This window comes from Pogoniulus pusillus, chromosome 13 (genome assembly GCF_015220805.1).
Source record: "Pogoniulus pusillus isolate bPogPus1 chromosome 13, bPogPus1.pri, whole genome shotgun sequence".
Lineage (NCBI taxonomy): Eukaryota > Metazoa > Chordata > Aves > Piciformes > Lybiidae > Pogoniulus > Pogoniulus pusillus.
This window is the reverse complement of record NC_087276.1, coordinates 15,591,595-15,607,135: the sequence shown is the minus strand read 5'-3', so window position 1 is coordinate 15,607,135 and position 15,541 is coordinate 15,591,595. Positions and strand designations below refer to the sequence as shown.

At 50.9% G+C, this 15,541-nt stretch overlaps 2 protein-coding genes across 4 annotated transcripts in view; one reads left to right on the top strand and one right to left on the bottom strand.

Annotated features, from left to right (window-relative positions):
• The window catches only part of SNRNP25 (small nuclear ribonucleoprotein U11/U12 subunit 25), a 147,944-nt gene that overhangs the window by 46,583 nt on the left and 85,820 nt on the right, over positions 1 to 15,541 (bottom strand). The gene's annotated exons all lie outside the window — the stretch shown is intronic.
• NPRL3 (NPR3 like, GATOR1 complex subunit) overlaps positions 1 to 15,541 on the top strand; it is a 48,847-nt gene that overhangs the window by 31,346 nt on the left and 1,960 nt on the right. For all 3 annotated transcript variants that reach the window (XM_064153086.1, XM_064153087.1, XM_064153085.1), the window contains exons 9-12: positions 766 to 872; positions 2,063 to 2,192; positions 10,512 to 10,701; positions 11,714 to 11,906. In XM_064153086.1, the coding sequence (XP_064009156.1) occupies positions 766 to 872; positions 2,063 to 2,192; positions 10,512 to 10,701; positions 11,714 to 11,906 (620 nt within the window). The remainder of the gene's footprint in view (positions 1 to 765; positions 873 to 2,062; positions 2,193 to 10,511; positions 10,702 to 11,713; positions 11,907 to 15,541) is intronic.

Genomic DNA, 15,541 nt, shown 5'->3' with positions numbered 1-15,541 from the left:
GTGCAGAGTCCTGCACTTGGGAAGGAATAATAAACTGTGCCAGTACAGGTTGCGAGGTGATCTCTACAGGGCTGCTCTCCAGCAGAAGGACCTGGGAGTCCTGGTGAGCACCAATTTCTCCATGGGCAGCAGTGTGCCCCTGTGGCCAGGAAGGCCAGTGGGGTCCTGGGGTGCATTGGGAAGAGTGTGTCCAGCAGATTGAGAGAGGTTCTTCTCCCCTTCTATTCTGCCCTGGTGAAGCCTCACCTGGAATATTGTATCCAATTCTGCACTCCGCAGGGATCTACTGGAGAGAGTCCAATAGGATGTCTACAAGGATCATTAGGGAACTGGAGCACTGCCTGATGAGAAGAGGCTGATGGACCTTAGGCTGTGTAGTCTGGAGAAGAGAAGACTGAGAGGGGATCTAATAAATGTCTATAAATACCTGAGAGCTGGGGATCAGGAAGGAAGAGACAGGGACAGCCTCTGCTCACTTGTGTCCTGGGACACGACAAGAGACAAGTTCCACCTCAACATAAGGAGGAACTTCTTAACTGTAAGGATCCCAGAGCACTGGGACAGGCTGCCCAGAGAGGTTGTGGAGTCTCCTTCTCTGAAGCCTTCCCAGCCCTGTCTGGGTGTGTTCCTGTGTGACCTGTGCTAGATTCTGTGGTCCTGCCCTGGCTGGGAAGTTTGACTGGAAGATCTCCAGAGGTCCCTTCTAACCCCTAAAATCCTGGCATCTGTGATTCTGTGTAATTTTTGCCTGCTTTCCCCATGCAGGTTTTCCAGCTGGCTGCACACCTTGTTTACTGGGGGAAAGCAATCATCATTTACCCACTGTGTGAGAACAACGTCTACATGCTCTCTCCAAACGCCAGTGTCTGTCTGTAAGTAGAAGGAGAGTGAGTGAGTAGCAACAAAGTGGTGAGAAGTGCAACTGTGCTTTCCTCCCCTGCCTTGCTGGGTGCAGAGTGAACACTTTCTCCACATATGAATGTGTAGAGAGTGCAGAACACAAACCATTACATGTGCCTGGGCTTGCAAAGCCTTGCTGGAGTCTGTGGGGTAAGGAGGAGCACCACAGCAGGTCATTACGGTTCTGATGTCCTGGGGGCCCTGGAAGGGCACAGATTTACCCTGGCAAGCTGCTTTTAGTGTTTTTAATACCCTTTCTGACTGCAGCAGTGTGGAAACATGTACAAACCAAAATACTTGGTGCCGAGTTAGTTCACCAAGTGTTCCCTAGCACAGCCTGTGCATAGGGCACACAGCACCACCTGACGTTCATCCAAAGCAGCCCGTTAGGGTGGCACTGCTCTCACTGCTGGTGTTCTCTCTGGTGGCACTGCATCCTGGCATGCCAGGCTGGAGGCACTGCTCCTCTTTTGAGAGCAGGTAGCAGCAATGCAAGGAAGATGTGAAGGCCACGGTGGGTATTTTTGCTATGCTGAAGACTGGCAACCCTTTTTCTGTCGGATTTTGAGATGTTTTTGGAACTGGGTTGTAGGAAAATAGTTTTTAATCCAAACTTCTGTGATGCAAGTATAAAAATAGGGCTGGAAGGGACCTCGAGGTCATTTGGGAACAGCTGTGCCTGGGTCATATATGGCAGTGCTGTTCTTGAAGACCTAAGATGGGCAGCTTTCCTAATGTTTAAATTGCCTCTCCTTTACTTCTGAGCACACAAATTGCTTCTCCTGTCAGCAGGGGCAGGCACAGCAGCCACAGCTGCAGCTGCATTTTGCATATTCAAAGGCTGTGGCTCTACCCTGCCCGCGCCTGTCTTCCCTGAGTGCCCAATCCCTGTTCCTTTGATCAGAGACTGCACAAATGCAGACTCTGCATCATTTCTGTTTCTCTCCTGGATTCCCTCCACACCTTGAACGCTGGAGCTGCCCATAACACCAGGATGGAAGTGCACGTGCTTCTGGCTTGGTTTTGCAGGGTGCAGCTTGCCAGGAACTATCCTTACTGTTTGTCTGGGTCACGGAGAATGTTTCAGTTGGGAACTGGCACTTGTGCAATGTGTAAATGGATCAGTGTTACACTGATTTCTGCCTTCCCTTCTTCTCTGCAGTTACTCCCCGCTAGCAGATGCCTTTTCCTGTCAGTTCCGGGGCCACAACCTGCCCTCCATGCTCTCCAAGTTCTCCCTCCCAGTGTCCCTCTCGGAGTTCAAGAATCCGCTGGCACCGCCTGTTCAGGAGGTGAGGTGGGGAGTGTGCAAGAGCTCCTGGTTCTCCTGCTAGTGAGAACAAGGTGGAGCTTTGACCATATGATTGGTGTTTCATAGCACCACAGAATGGTTTGGGTTGGAAGGGATCTTAAAGGTCATCCAGTTTCACACCTCCTGCTGTGGGCAGGGGCACCTCCTACTAGATCAGACTGCTCAAGACCTCATCCAGCCTGACTCTGAACACTTGCAGATTTGGAGCCTATGCAACCTCTCTGGGCAACTTGTTCCAGTGCCTCACCACCTTCATGGGGAGGAATTTCCTCCTAATATCTAATCCAAATCTGACCTGTTCTGATATGAAGCCATCCCCCCCTCATCCTGTCACTCCATGCCTTTGTAAAAAGGCCACCTATATAATTTGTCATTTCACAGAGTTGTGTGGATGCTTAGGATGAAGCTGTGTGGTGGGAAAGAAAAATGAAAAAAAAAATCAGAATGTTTCTTTTCCTTACTTGATCTAATAGGGGCAAAAAGCTGCAACTTCATTTGACCTGCTGAAGAGAAGTTAGTAGAGCTCAGTGCAAGTCTGTGGATCTCTCACAATCACGTTTCATTTTATTCCATATGCTTTAAGTTCACAGCCTGTTTTTAAAAGCAAACTGTCTGTTCATTTAGGTTTTGCTAGGAAACTGGACTTGTTGAAAGGCTGCTAGAGGAAGCAGGCTCAGCATGCAGTCACCAGAAGTCCATGTGTTGCAGCACTGGCATTTTAATGTTCAGATTTGGAATAGGAACAGAGGGGAGGCTGGATTTGTCAGCTCTTCTGTTTACACATAGAGCATGGCTGGTGACATTTCTGGGAACTGGTGAGCTTCAAGAAGCTCAATGATGTGTTCTCCTGGCTGACATTCTTACACTCCCAGGTGAAGCATAGAATGGTCTGGTTGGAAGTGATCTCCAAAAGTCATCTAGTTCAACCCTGCTGCAGTCCGCAGGGACATCCTCAGCTCAATCAGGCCACCCAGAGCCCTGTCCAGCCTCACCTTGAATTATCTCAAGGGATGAGGCTCCAACCTGTTCCTGTGGCAACTTGTTCCAGTGTTCCACTACCTTCATGGTAAAGAACTTTTTCCTAATAGCCAGTATAAATCTCTAATTTCCAACCATTGCCCCTTGTCCTGTCACTGCAGGCCTTCACGAACAGTCCCTCTCCATCCTGCTCGCAGGCCCCCTTCAGGTACTGCAATGCTGCTTTATGGTCTCCCTGCAGCCTTCTCTTCTGCAGGCTGAACATCCCCATCTCCCTCAGCCTGTCCTCCTAGCAGAGTTGCTCCAGCCCCCTGATCGTTTCTGTGGCCTCCTCTGGACCCACTCCCATCAGGTCCATATGAAGCATCTGTGAGCTGTGAACACAGCTCAGGCAGGCAGATCTCCTGAGCTGATGTGTTGCAGTGCTGTTTGCTGGCCTCCATTCTTGGGTGAGTTGCTGGTTGGCTGTTAAGATCTGGAAGATTAACATCAGCTGTCTATACAGGCACAATTGTGAGGGAAGAATCTGTTGTAATTACAGGTTGGCAGAGATTAAGATCAGAGATGAAGATAAGTGCTGATGCAGTGTGTCTAATGCCAACAGTAGGCACCAGTCAGCTGCCACCTGGAGAAGTAGGGGCAGAGCAACTCTGCTGTTGTGTTAGTAATTCGTTGTGGTTACAGACAAATCAGAGTCCTGTAAAGTGAAGCTGAATTAAGGGCATTCATTTGATCCTAGCTGCAGTAGCTTCAGGAGATGTTCTTATTCTCAGCACTCCTTTTAAAATTAATTGCTTGCCTTAATGCTTCTCCTGCAGTACTTCTGTTTGGTCTTAGATCCTGCTTCTGTTTCAAATGCACAAATTAAGTCTGCCACTGACTGCTGCAGTTGTGCCTTGAGCTATCAGCAAGTGATCAATGCTGCAGTTATTCCCTGAAACAGCAGTGGGTGATCCACATTTACCAGAGCTACTGGAGTGCTAAAATGCATCTCTTGGAGTGTGCACCTTCTCTCTGATGCTTGCATGTCTGTGGTGGGGTCAAAGGTCAGCAGAACAGCTTGTTTTGGTTGTCCTTGTGGTGTGTATGGAATGATGAAGGATGATGCTGTAAAGAGCTATGGAAGTGCTTTCTGCACTCTGAAAAGGTAGGAATTGTGGTTGCAGAAGACTCAAGGCCACGTTGGCAGGATGTGATGAAGGAGACCTCCGTGCTCTGTTGAGCTGCTTTGATTTATGGCAAGCTGCCTTTTGACACAAGTGAAGTGTGTCCAGCAGTGTGCCCAGCTGGCATAGAAGGTCAGTGGCATCTTGGCCTCTATCAGGAACAGTGTGGTGTGTCGAGAAGGACTGGAGATGTAATTGTGCCCCTGTACTGGCACTGGTGAGGCCTCACCTGGAGCACTGTGTGCAGCTCTGGGCCCTTACTGCAAGAGAGATACTGAGGTGCTGGAGCAGGGCTAGAGGAGAGCAATGAGATTGGGGAGGGGGCTGGAAAGAAAGGCTGATGAGGAGAGGCTGAGGGAGTTGGGGGTGTTCATCCTGGAGAAGAGGAGACTTAGAGGGGACCTTATCACTCTCTACAACTACCTAAAAGAAGTAGTCAGGTGAGAGTCAGGCTTTGCTCCCAGGCAACTTGTGACAGGACCAGAGGGTCCTGTCACAGTGCCTGTGACACACGCACCTGTGGCACAGCCTGAAGCTGCACCAGGGGAGATTTAGGTTGGATGTCAGGAAGCACTTCCTCATGGAAGGGGTCATTAGGCACTGGAATGGCCTGCCCAGGGAAGTGGTGGAAAGGTTTCTCTAAGGAAAGGTTGGATGTGGCACTTGGTGGCATGGTTTAGCTGATGTCCTGGTGTTAGGTCATAGGCTGGGCTTGATCTCGAAGGTCTTTTCTAGCCTCAAGGATTCTGTGAAGCGTGACAGTTCCTGAGGGAATTTAGGCTAGAGAGGGGCTTTGGATGTTTTCATATCACTACATCTTCTGCTTTTGTTTCCCTCTTTGCATTATGATACTGTTAGGAGCTAGCCTTTTGAGAGGTGAATCCAGTCCCTGTCCTGCAGTGGTCAGGCTTCAGCTGTAATTAGCAGAGATGAATAGAGAAGTGAATCTGATGTAATGGGGGTGGGTTCTTGTTCTGCTGGTGCTGTACTCTGGACTGTAAATATTATCCAGCTGCATTTGCTTTGCCTTTGAGAAAAAAAGAATACAGTGGAGACCTCTCAGGGTAATTTTGTGTGTGGGAGGGGGTGCAGGGATTTTAACTTGGAAGATTTTCTGTTATCTTCTGCTTTTCCTCCTGCTGACTGTGCTGTCTCTATTGCTGAAGGTCAGCTGTGCTGGGAGGTCAGTGCTGTGGGAAGGGCTCTGTGCTCTGCAGAAACAAGGTCTGATGGTATCCATCCCATTTGATGCTTGTCTGAGGCGTGGGGTTGGCTCCCTCCTTTTGGCATGGGCACAGAATATGGAAGGCATTAGTGAAGTCTATGATACAAAATAGGAAAGCTGTTCCAGAGCCTTTCCTCCTGCTGCTCCACAGCCATCCTGCTGGGTTGGAAAGAGGACAAAGTTAGCTTGCTAGCTAGGGGTGGAATTGCCACTTCCCTCAGGTAGATGAAACCAGTGTGAAAGCATTTGTATGCTAGAGGTGCTCTGGTGGTTTTCAGCTGGGAGGAGATACAACCAACCTGCAGTTCCCTAAGCAAGGACAAGACTGCCTTGAAAGCTGGAGTGCATGTCTGCATTCTGCCCTTGGTGTGGGCAGGTGACAGCCAGTGAGTGGTGTGTGCCAGGACCTCCAGAGCTCTCAGCTGTGCTCCATGCAAGAGACAGAAGGTACCAGAACAGGCTGCCCAGGGAAATGCTGGAGTTACTGTCCCTCGAGGGTAGACAATAAATATGTTGCCTGTGTTCAGAGGGGTCTTCAGATTCTGTCCTGTAGGACAGGCTGCTGTTTGAATACCTGGCTGGGTTTTCATGGAGCAGCATGGGTTGAGTGCTAAAGAAAGGTGGTATCTTTCAGCAAACATCCATTTACCCCAAGGACTTGGAGGATGCTGCACTGCCGAGCCAAGGTAGCCCTTAGCTCTCAGCTCAGACCTTGAAGAGTCACAGAATGGTAGGGGTTGGAAGGGACTTCCAGATATCATTGAGTCCAAGCTCCTGCCAGAACAGGATCACCCTTGGCTCGCCACACAGGAAGATGCTCAGGCTGGTCTGAAAGCCTCCAGAGAAGGACACTCCACAACCTCTCTGGGCAGCCTCCTCCAAGGCTCCAGCACCCTCACAGTAACAAAGTTTCTCCTTATGTTGAGGTGGAACTTGCTGTGTTCTAGCTTACATCCATTATTCCTTGTCCTATTATTGAGTGCCACTGAAAGAGCCTGACCCCTTCCTCTTGGCACCCACCCCTCAGGTATTTATAGCCATTGATTAGATTCCCTCTCAGCCTTCTCTTCTCCAGACTAACCATCCCCAGGTCCCTCAGTCTTTCCTCACAGCAGAGATGTTCAAGTCCCTTAATTATCCTCACAGCTCTCTGTTGAACTCTCTCCAGTAGATCCCTGTCTTTCTTGAACTGGGAAGCCCAAAACTGGATACAGTATTCCAGGTGTGCTCTCCCCAGGGCAGAGTAGAGAGGGAAGTGTCAGATAAGCAGGGGTACACTGGCAGGCAAAACAAGCTAGAAGAGTGCCCTCATGTCATGAGAAACAAGCTAGGACTGGGTGCTTCTACGTTGCTGTTTCCCCTTTCCTGAAGCTTCCCTCAGCTCTTTAGGTCTGGGAAAGCAAAGATCCATGAGAATCCCTGCAGGAATGCCTTTATTGAACACCTTACTGGAGAGTTTTACAAACTGGCTGCCTTTCCTTCCCAGAGGGAAGAGGATGACGAATGCTGGATCTTGTCCCTTCCAGCCTTGGGGCTGAGCTTTTCCTTGTGTGTCCCGAGCTGGCCAGCAGGGCTGAGGTGCAGTGCCTGTGTTTGCAGGACCAAAGCATCTGCTGTGCCTTTGCCAGCGAGCACAAAGTGCTGCGTTGTCGCTGAGGTTTTCCTGCTGCCTTGCACCACAGCAGGCTCTGACTGCTGGGGAGAAGCAGGGAACAGCCGCGGGCTGCTCCATGCCAGCAGGCTCCTGATGCTGTGGTGGACTGGAAAGAGGCAGGAAAGGGGAAAGGAATATGGATGAAATGTTCATGGGTAGTTAAATTAAGCAACAGAAAATGTTTTTCTTTGTGTTTCTGTCATGGTTCTGCTGTTTCAGCCAAAAAAGACTGGCTGTGGGCTCCTGCCATGCCAGATGAGTGAGTGCTGGCAGTCCTGGGACTGAAGTGTATCCATGCCTGGGAAGCTGCTCCCAGCCCTTTGGCTTCAGCAAGGAGCTCAGGCAACCAGGCAGACTGAGAGCAAGCAGACACATAAGCCTGCACCTCGGAGGGAGGCAGAGCAGTCATGACAGCTGTGCAGCACAGCTGGTGCAGGGAAGCCTCTTCTCTGGCAGACCTGTGTGTGAGCTGCAGCAGAGCTCAGGAGGAGCCCAGCAGACCTCTGTCTGGGCTGCAGCAGAGCTCAAGAGAAGCAGATGGAGGATGGAGTGAATTCAGCATTCACGTCTGGAAGGCCAAGCAGCAGAATGTATTTGCAGCCTCTGCAGACTTTGTGTATGACTGTTTGCTGCTTTTGGTGAGAAACAGCCTTAAAGCTAGCAAGAGTGTGAATGGTGTCAGGCAGATTTGCAGTGATGGCACGAAACATACCACCTGGGGCATGGTGCCAGCTGTAGAATGCTGCATTGCTTGGGCTTTTTTCTAGGACTAGGCTTTCAGAGGTACTAAATTCCCATTGAAGGCTGACTTGTTACAGACAACTGTCAATGATCTGCATTCCCTCTGCTATAGGGATGACTGCTCAGGCTCCCTTTAATATGGAACATCACTGTTCTCTAGTTCTTGGTAGGATGAGAGGAGATGGCCTCAAGTTGCCCCAGGGGAGGTTTAGATTGAGGAACAATTTATTTTCTGAGAGGGCTGTCAAGGCCTGGCCCAGGCTGCCCAGGACAGTGGTGGAGTCCCCATCATAGAATCACAGAATCAGTCAGGGTTGGAAGGGACCACAAGGATCATCCAGTTCCAACTCCTCTGCCATGAGCAGGGACACCTCACACTACATCAGGCTGTCCAGAGCCTCATCCAGCCTGGCCTTAATCACCTCCAGAGATGAGGCTTCCACCACCTCCCTGGGCAACCCATTCCAGGCTCTCACCACCCTCATGCTGAAGAACTTCTTCCTAACATCGAGTCTGAATCTACCCATTTCCAGCTTTGTTCCATTCTCCCCAGTCCTATCCCTACCTGACAGCCTAAAAAGTCCTTCCCCAGCTTTCTTGTAGTCCACTTCAGATACTGAAAGGTCATAATGAAGTCACCTTGGAGGCTTCTTCTCTTCAGACTGAACAGCCCCATCTCCCTCAGTCTCTCCTCCGAGGAGAGGTGCTCCAGCCCTCTGAGCATCCTCATGGCCCTGGAGGGTTTTAAAAGCTGTGTAGATGTGTTGCTGAGGGCCATGGTTTAGTAGTGACCTGGCAGTGCTGGGCTAGCACTTGGACTTGATGATCCTAGAGGTCACTTGCTGTCAGGCAGGCAGGAGAGAGAGGTTACAGACATGAGGCATGGTTCCACCCAGGTCTGCAAGCTGGAAGGAAGGATTCCCAGCAGTGGAATCACCAGCGCAAGGCTCCTCTCTTCTCCAGGCTGAGTTGAGATGTTAGCAGAACACTCTGCATTTGGCAGCTTTTGCCAGCCTTCCTCTCCCGTGGGTTTGCTGTTAAACACATCAAATGAGTGATAGCTTTTCTGATCAAGAGGTGTTTGAAGGTGACCCCAGATGACCTGGTGCAGGATTAACATCCATGCAGGCCCTAGAAGTGGTAATCCCTGAAAAGTCAGGGCGTGGGCCTGTCTGCACGCAGGAGGTGTTCCTCTGCAAATCCACAGCAGAGGGGCAGCTGAGCTTTATGGAAAAAGAAGTATGTGGGCTGGTGAACTTTGGTTTGGGGCTTCTGTTGAGGTCTGGCCTGTCCCCCTGATGATTAATGAAGCAGAGCTAACTTTGTTCTCAAGGCTGAGCTCATGCTCTGGTGTTGCTCTCGGCAAACAGTGCTTGTTGCTAGGAAATCCCCAAGCAGCCTTTGTCAGTGAATCAGGGTGTTCAGAGCTGTTAGCTCTGGGAAGCCTTGCCTGCTGTGATATGAAAAGACTTTTTGTGCACAGATTGAGACAGGATGATGCCCTCTGAATGCTCTTCCAAAACTCGAGACTGGGCTGTGCCAAGAATCCACCGACCCTTGTCCCTCACTCTGCCCACTGCTTGCAGCAGTGCTCTGGGGATGCTGTGCAGGTCTTCAGTTGCTCCACCACAAAGGTGTTGTACTTGTTTGTGCAATATGAGCCTTTGAAACTTGCTGCCTGCACTCTTAAAAACCTCACTGCCTTCATAAACTTGGCCTGTCCTGTATTGCAGAGGGGTGGTGAGCAAATGGGGACCATTAACCCTTGACACTGGGAGGAGACTTCTTGGAGGCAGCAGGCTGCTGCCTCTTGCCAAGGTTCCTGCTGCTGTTGGTGCTGTAGATGCATCACTGAGTCCTGGCAGGGTCTCCGAAGTCTCTCACAGGTTTGGGCAGTGGTTTCCCACCCAAAAACAAACGGCTTTTGCTTCTAGGCACCTGTTTTGGTTGCTTCAGCTCTGCCCCATCACCCAGCCCTCTCCCTGGCTTTCTTGGGGAGCCTGCACTTCAACCTGATCACTTAACCCTTCAGTGACTGCTGATTTCAGCAGAGTAGAAACTAGCAAACTGGTCTTGGGCCTCACACTGTTGGGCTGTGGGCATCAGGGCCTGCATCTGGTTGACTCTCTTTCCATGCTTGGTCTCTCAGAAGGAAGCCTACCCCAGTTTTGGGGCAGCTACTAAACTTGTTTTGTTAGAAGAGGACAGAGCAGCTCCTGGCAGGGCTGTGTGGCTGACACACTATGGTGAGGGCACTCAGCTGCCCTGCTGGATACAGCAGGTGCTGAGCTATGGCAGGGCTGGTGCTCTGAGGGCACTGCCCGTGCTGGCCAGTGTTGCATAAAGACACAGGTTGGTTACAGCCTAAGCATCCACATTGGCTGTGATGCCCATGTATGTGCCAGGTCAGGAGAAAACTGTTGTGTGGGAAGCATCACTCCTTGTGGCTCCTTAGTGACCAGGCCTAACCTCTGTGCGTTGTTTTCCCCCTCTCTTACTTCCTGGGTGTTTGATGCCTGCTTTCTTTCCCTGCAGACTCAGCTCATTCAGATGGTGATTTGGATGCTCCAGCACCGGCTGCTCATTCAGCTTCACACCTATGTCTGCCTGATGGTGCCACCCAACGAGGAGGAGTTCCGTGCCCAAGATGAGGACATGCCCTTCACTGCCAGAGTTGGAGGCCGAAGTTTAAGCACCCCCAATGCTCTCAGCTTTGGGTCTCCAAGTATGAGCACACTTTTCTCTGCTCTTCAGCCTACAGCCCACTCTCAGAGCCTCCCTTTGCCATGCCCAGGGCAGTCTGTGCTGGAGTAATGCTGTTTAGGCCAAATCCTTCTTAAATTTCATGCTGGGCATTGGTGAAAATCTTAAAAGCTATTAGACCTTAAAGTCTTGAGTTCAAAAAGAAATAATGCTCTGTAATTTGCCAGTTCCTATTTGGTCATGACTAGAGGCCCTTCTGTATCTTCTGTACTCCCCTGTTGTAGTCAGAAGTGGCTGCTCTGCCCCTCTGGCTGGTACTGCACTGCTTGTGAGCTTTGGATTTTGAGGAGGGGAAGAAAACTGTGAAAGTTTGGTTGCAGTTTGTTTCCATGGGCTGTAGAGCTCCCTCGGGAGAGCCAGAACTGGCTGGCACTCTCAGAGAGGGGTGGTTTCTGTTTCTGTCGCCTGACTCCTGTAATCTCCTCAGTGCCATTCTTCAGTGCTCCAAGCAGCATTCTCAGAATGCCACCGAGGGTGCCTGTCAGGAGAGATTGTCTGTACAGCTTTCAGATTTACAGAAGTCAGGAATTAGAGCAGAAATCTTGGAATGTGAGCCAGAGGAGTCTGCAATCTGCTTATTCTGGCAGGCTCACAACAGGATATTGCTTCTTGGCCTTCCTTTCTGCTTGCTCCCACCTTCTCTGCTTTTAGGCTTTTCATGTTGCCACTTCATGGCATTCCAGCAGAGCTGGCTGGGAATTTTCTTTTCAGATGTTACTTATGAACTGTTTATGGGCTCCAGAAGCACAAATTTCCACAGAAATTGATGGCCTGGTTGAAACTTTGGGCTTCCCCGTTGAAAAAGTGTCTGGGTTGTCACTGCAGATCCCTGCAGCATTTCAAGAGCTTTGCTCTACAAGTCTGAAGGTGCTCTTTGGACAGGCTGCACAGAAACAGCCCTGAACTGATTCTCTTTGCATCCTTCTCCTGAGGAATCTGTACATTCTGTCTCTCTTTCTCTCTCCCCCTGCTAGCTAGCAGTGATGACATGACTCTGACAAGCCCTAGCATGGATAATTCCAGTGCTGAGTTGATACCTGGTGGGGACTCACCCCTAAATAAAAGGATGACAGAGAATCTGCTAGCAAGCTTGTTGGAGCATGAGAGGGAAGCTATCCTTAACGTCCCTGCTGCCCAGAATCCGGAAGACCTGCGCATGTTTGCGAGGTAGGAGATGAGGAGTGCAGGATGCAGCCTCTTGCTCTTAGCCTGGATGGGTTATGGAATCACAGAATCACAGAAACATTCCTGTTGGAAAAGCTTCTCAGGATCACCAAGCCCGACCCTCTACAAGGATTATCCTAAACCATAGCCACAGGCACCACATCCAGACGACCTTTAAACACACCCAGGGTTGGTGACTCCACCACCTCCCTGGGCAGCACTTTCCAGTGCCTGACCACTCTTGCTGGGAAAAAAAGTTTTCCTAATGTCCAGTCTAAGCCTACCCAGTGGCAGCTTGAGGCCATTCCCTTTTGTTCTATCACTAATTACCTGTGAGAAGAGACCAGCAGCAGCCTCTCCACGACCTCCTTTCAGGTAGCTGCAGACAGCCATGAGGTCTCCCCTCAAGCCTCCTCTGTTTCACACTAACCACCCCCAGCTCCTTGCCCTCCTCTGCACTGGCTCCAGCACTTCCACGAGGTTGAAGGTTTGGCATGGACTCTGAACAAATCCTGTTAGCCTGGGGCATTTGAGGGATGGATGTTTTTGGGTTTGTTCCCTATTCACCTGTGCATGTGAATTACTGACCAAAATGTCTGTGTGTCTCAAGAACACTTGTGAACAAAGGGTGCTGGGTGCATAAAGGAGCATCAGGGCCTGTGGCTGGGCAGCAGCACTTCACTCTTTACCTGCCAGTTTTCCTATGTCCACACACAGAGCATAAAACTACATGGCCTGGAACAACCTTCTAAGTCTGCAGAGGTCCAGGCAGACTGAAGCTGTTGTATGCTCACCCATAGTTCCAGCCAGGTGTCCCAGGCAAACACACAGCAGAGAGCATCAGCCACAAAGGCAGCCTGCATGCTTTCCCAGACCAGATACTGCCAGGGCCATTTGCTCTGCTGCTTCAGCTGCCTCCCAGAGCCAAATCCTGCCAGAAATGCACAGGTAGTGCCCTAAGTAGGCTGCAGCTGCCCTTCCCCGTGCAGTTGTGTGCACACCAAGGTTGTTTCAGCAGAGCAATGAAGTTCAGCCCCATCCATTTCCTGCATCCCTGTCTCTGAAGGCCTGGTGCTCATTGAGCAGGTGGCAGCAGGAGCTGGTGCCTGTCCACGGCCATGCAAAGCCAATATGTGCAAGACAGAACCCTTCAGGGGAAATGAGGAACACTGACACTTGGCTCCAGCATGGCTGCATTAACCCTCCTAACAGTGAATGGAATTGAAGTCCAGGCTCTTAGGTGCTGCTGGATGAGGTTTGGCACCTCTTTCAGAAGTAAACTTAAGCAGATGAGTTCTTTTTGTGCTAGGGCTTGGGTAGTGTGCACAAAGCATTCCTGGCTGCACAGTGAGCAGTGCTTCTGAGGCTACACTGTGGCTTCTTTCTAAGCCACAGCTGTGGAACTACTCTGGGGATTTGCTTTTCTTGCTCCTAGGTAGGGGGATGGAGTAAAGACTGCCCTGAGGAATGCTCCTTGGTGGCACTAAGCTGTGGGCAGTTGTGCTGCAGTGTCAGGCAGTGCTGGTAGGAGAGCTGCCCCCTTGGCCAGGAGGAAGTGTGGTTGCTTGGAATGCCCAGGCTGAGCTGTGCTGAAGAACACTGCACTGCTGCTCCTGCAGCTGAGGGGAGAGCAGTGATGAGCAGTGGAAAGCAATCAGCTTCCGTCACTGCACCTGGAAGTGCACATCTGTCCACAGACACATCTGTGCAGCTTCAGAGGGAAAAGAGGAGGCTCCAGGGAGACCTAATAGCAGCCTTCCAGTGCTTGAACGAGGTCTACAAGAACGATGGAGGGAAACTGTATGCAAATGCCTTCAGGGACAGGATGAGAGCAGTGGCTTCAAACTAGAGCAGAGCAGATTTAGATTGGATGTTAGGAACAAGTTCTGCACCATGAGGGTAGTGAAACACTGGAACAAGTTGCCCAGGGAGGTGGTTGAGTCTCCATGTCTGGAGATATTCAAGGTGAGGCTGGACAGGGCTGTGTGCAACCTGAGCTAGTGGAGGATGTCCCTGCTCACTGCAGGGAGTTGGACTGGATGAGCTTTGAAGATTCCTTCCAACCCAGACCATTCTATGGTTCTATGACTCAGATCTTCTGCCCCAAGAAGTGCCCATCCTCTGTCCTGGTTGGATCCAGCAACGTTCATTGTCCAAACAGGTGAGGGCAGTGCCCATCTTTACTGGACCTGTGGGACACAAGTTACAGCTCCTAGACTTTCAGGAGAACCTTTTCTCTGGCAGGGTGGTGCTGCTCAGGATGGATTACCCAGGCATGTGGGAGGGGTCTCCACCCTTGGAGGGTTTCAGAGCTTGGCTAGGAACAGCTACAACATTGGCAGCAGTCCTGCTGGAGCATGATGCTGGACTAGACTTTGGAGATGCCTTCCAGCCAGCATTTTTGTGATATGCTTTAATATCCGCTCCAGGTTTTATTGGAGTGGAAAGATTTCATCTTGACTGGCTGCACATCCAGACTCTGTTTGAATAGAGGATGGATTTATTTATGGGAAAACTCCTGCCTGGTCTGGGTGACTGTTGAAAGCCAGCTCATAATGGCTTGCACAGGAGATAGCAGTGCCAGGAGATGAGAGTGTGGGCAACCACAGTGAGGGAAGCAATAGGGAGCTTGGAAGATCTTCTCCAAGACCACTTTTTGAACAGACTGAAATACACAAAACTTCCTGCCATACCTCAGGGGAGAGCCTGCTTTGGATTTCCACAAACATAGCCCCATGTTGTTCCTGCTGCTGGCCTCTGCTCAGTGCACTCTGGTTGCCACCAGCCCAGGGGAGGAAATCAGTTAGCCACTGGGAGACGCTGCAAAAGGCAAATGCCCATCCCAGAGAGTGGGAAGGAAAACAAACCTGGAGTTTGTCCCTCTGCTGTGTGTTTGCATGGCAGGTACAGGGACACAGCACGCCTGTTCTACAGCATGATGCCACTTACAGCTGGCAGATGAGCATCAGAGCAGGACGGAGTTGTCAGCCTGCTGGGGTGAGGCAGTGAGGGTCCTGGCTCTGAGCTTTGGGCTGAGAGGAGTGACACAGCAAACCAGGCAGCAGACTAAAGGTGACACCTCTGTGTGGTGGAGGGAGACTCACTGTGACTCCTCTGCAGTCACCCAGGAGGGGCAGTGAGTGACAGGAGAGCCTCACTTGAGCAGCAGAAGACAGCCAGGCTGGGCATGAGAGGCCCCATCCTGCTGTCACATGGACACAGGCAGGAGTGCTCCAAGGGATGCTTGGTGTCCTCGAGGGCTGTTCCTGTAGGAGAGCTGTGTGAGTGAATGGGAAAACACATCTGGTCACCTCCACTCCTTTGTACTGCCAGGTGGCATGAAGCAGCAGGCCAGCACACTCCTGAGCTGCAGGTAGTGTGGAAGGTCCAGGAGAAGCTGCTGAAACAGAGAGCAGAGCATGGTGTGGGACATGTGGGCACACATCTCTGCCTACCTGGGGAAGCATCCTGGCACACAGCATGGGGCCCTGATGGGCAGGAGGATTTGAGTGGGATGATTCCTACAGCCGGGAGGTTATCCAGACAATTAATTAAGAGACTGAGCAGCAGCCTGGAGCTCTGCCTGGAGCTCTACCTTGGTGTCATGGCTCTGATGGGCTCTGAGGAACAGGTCCACA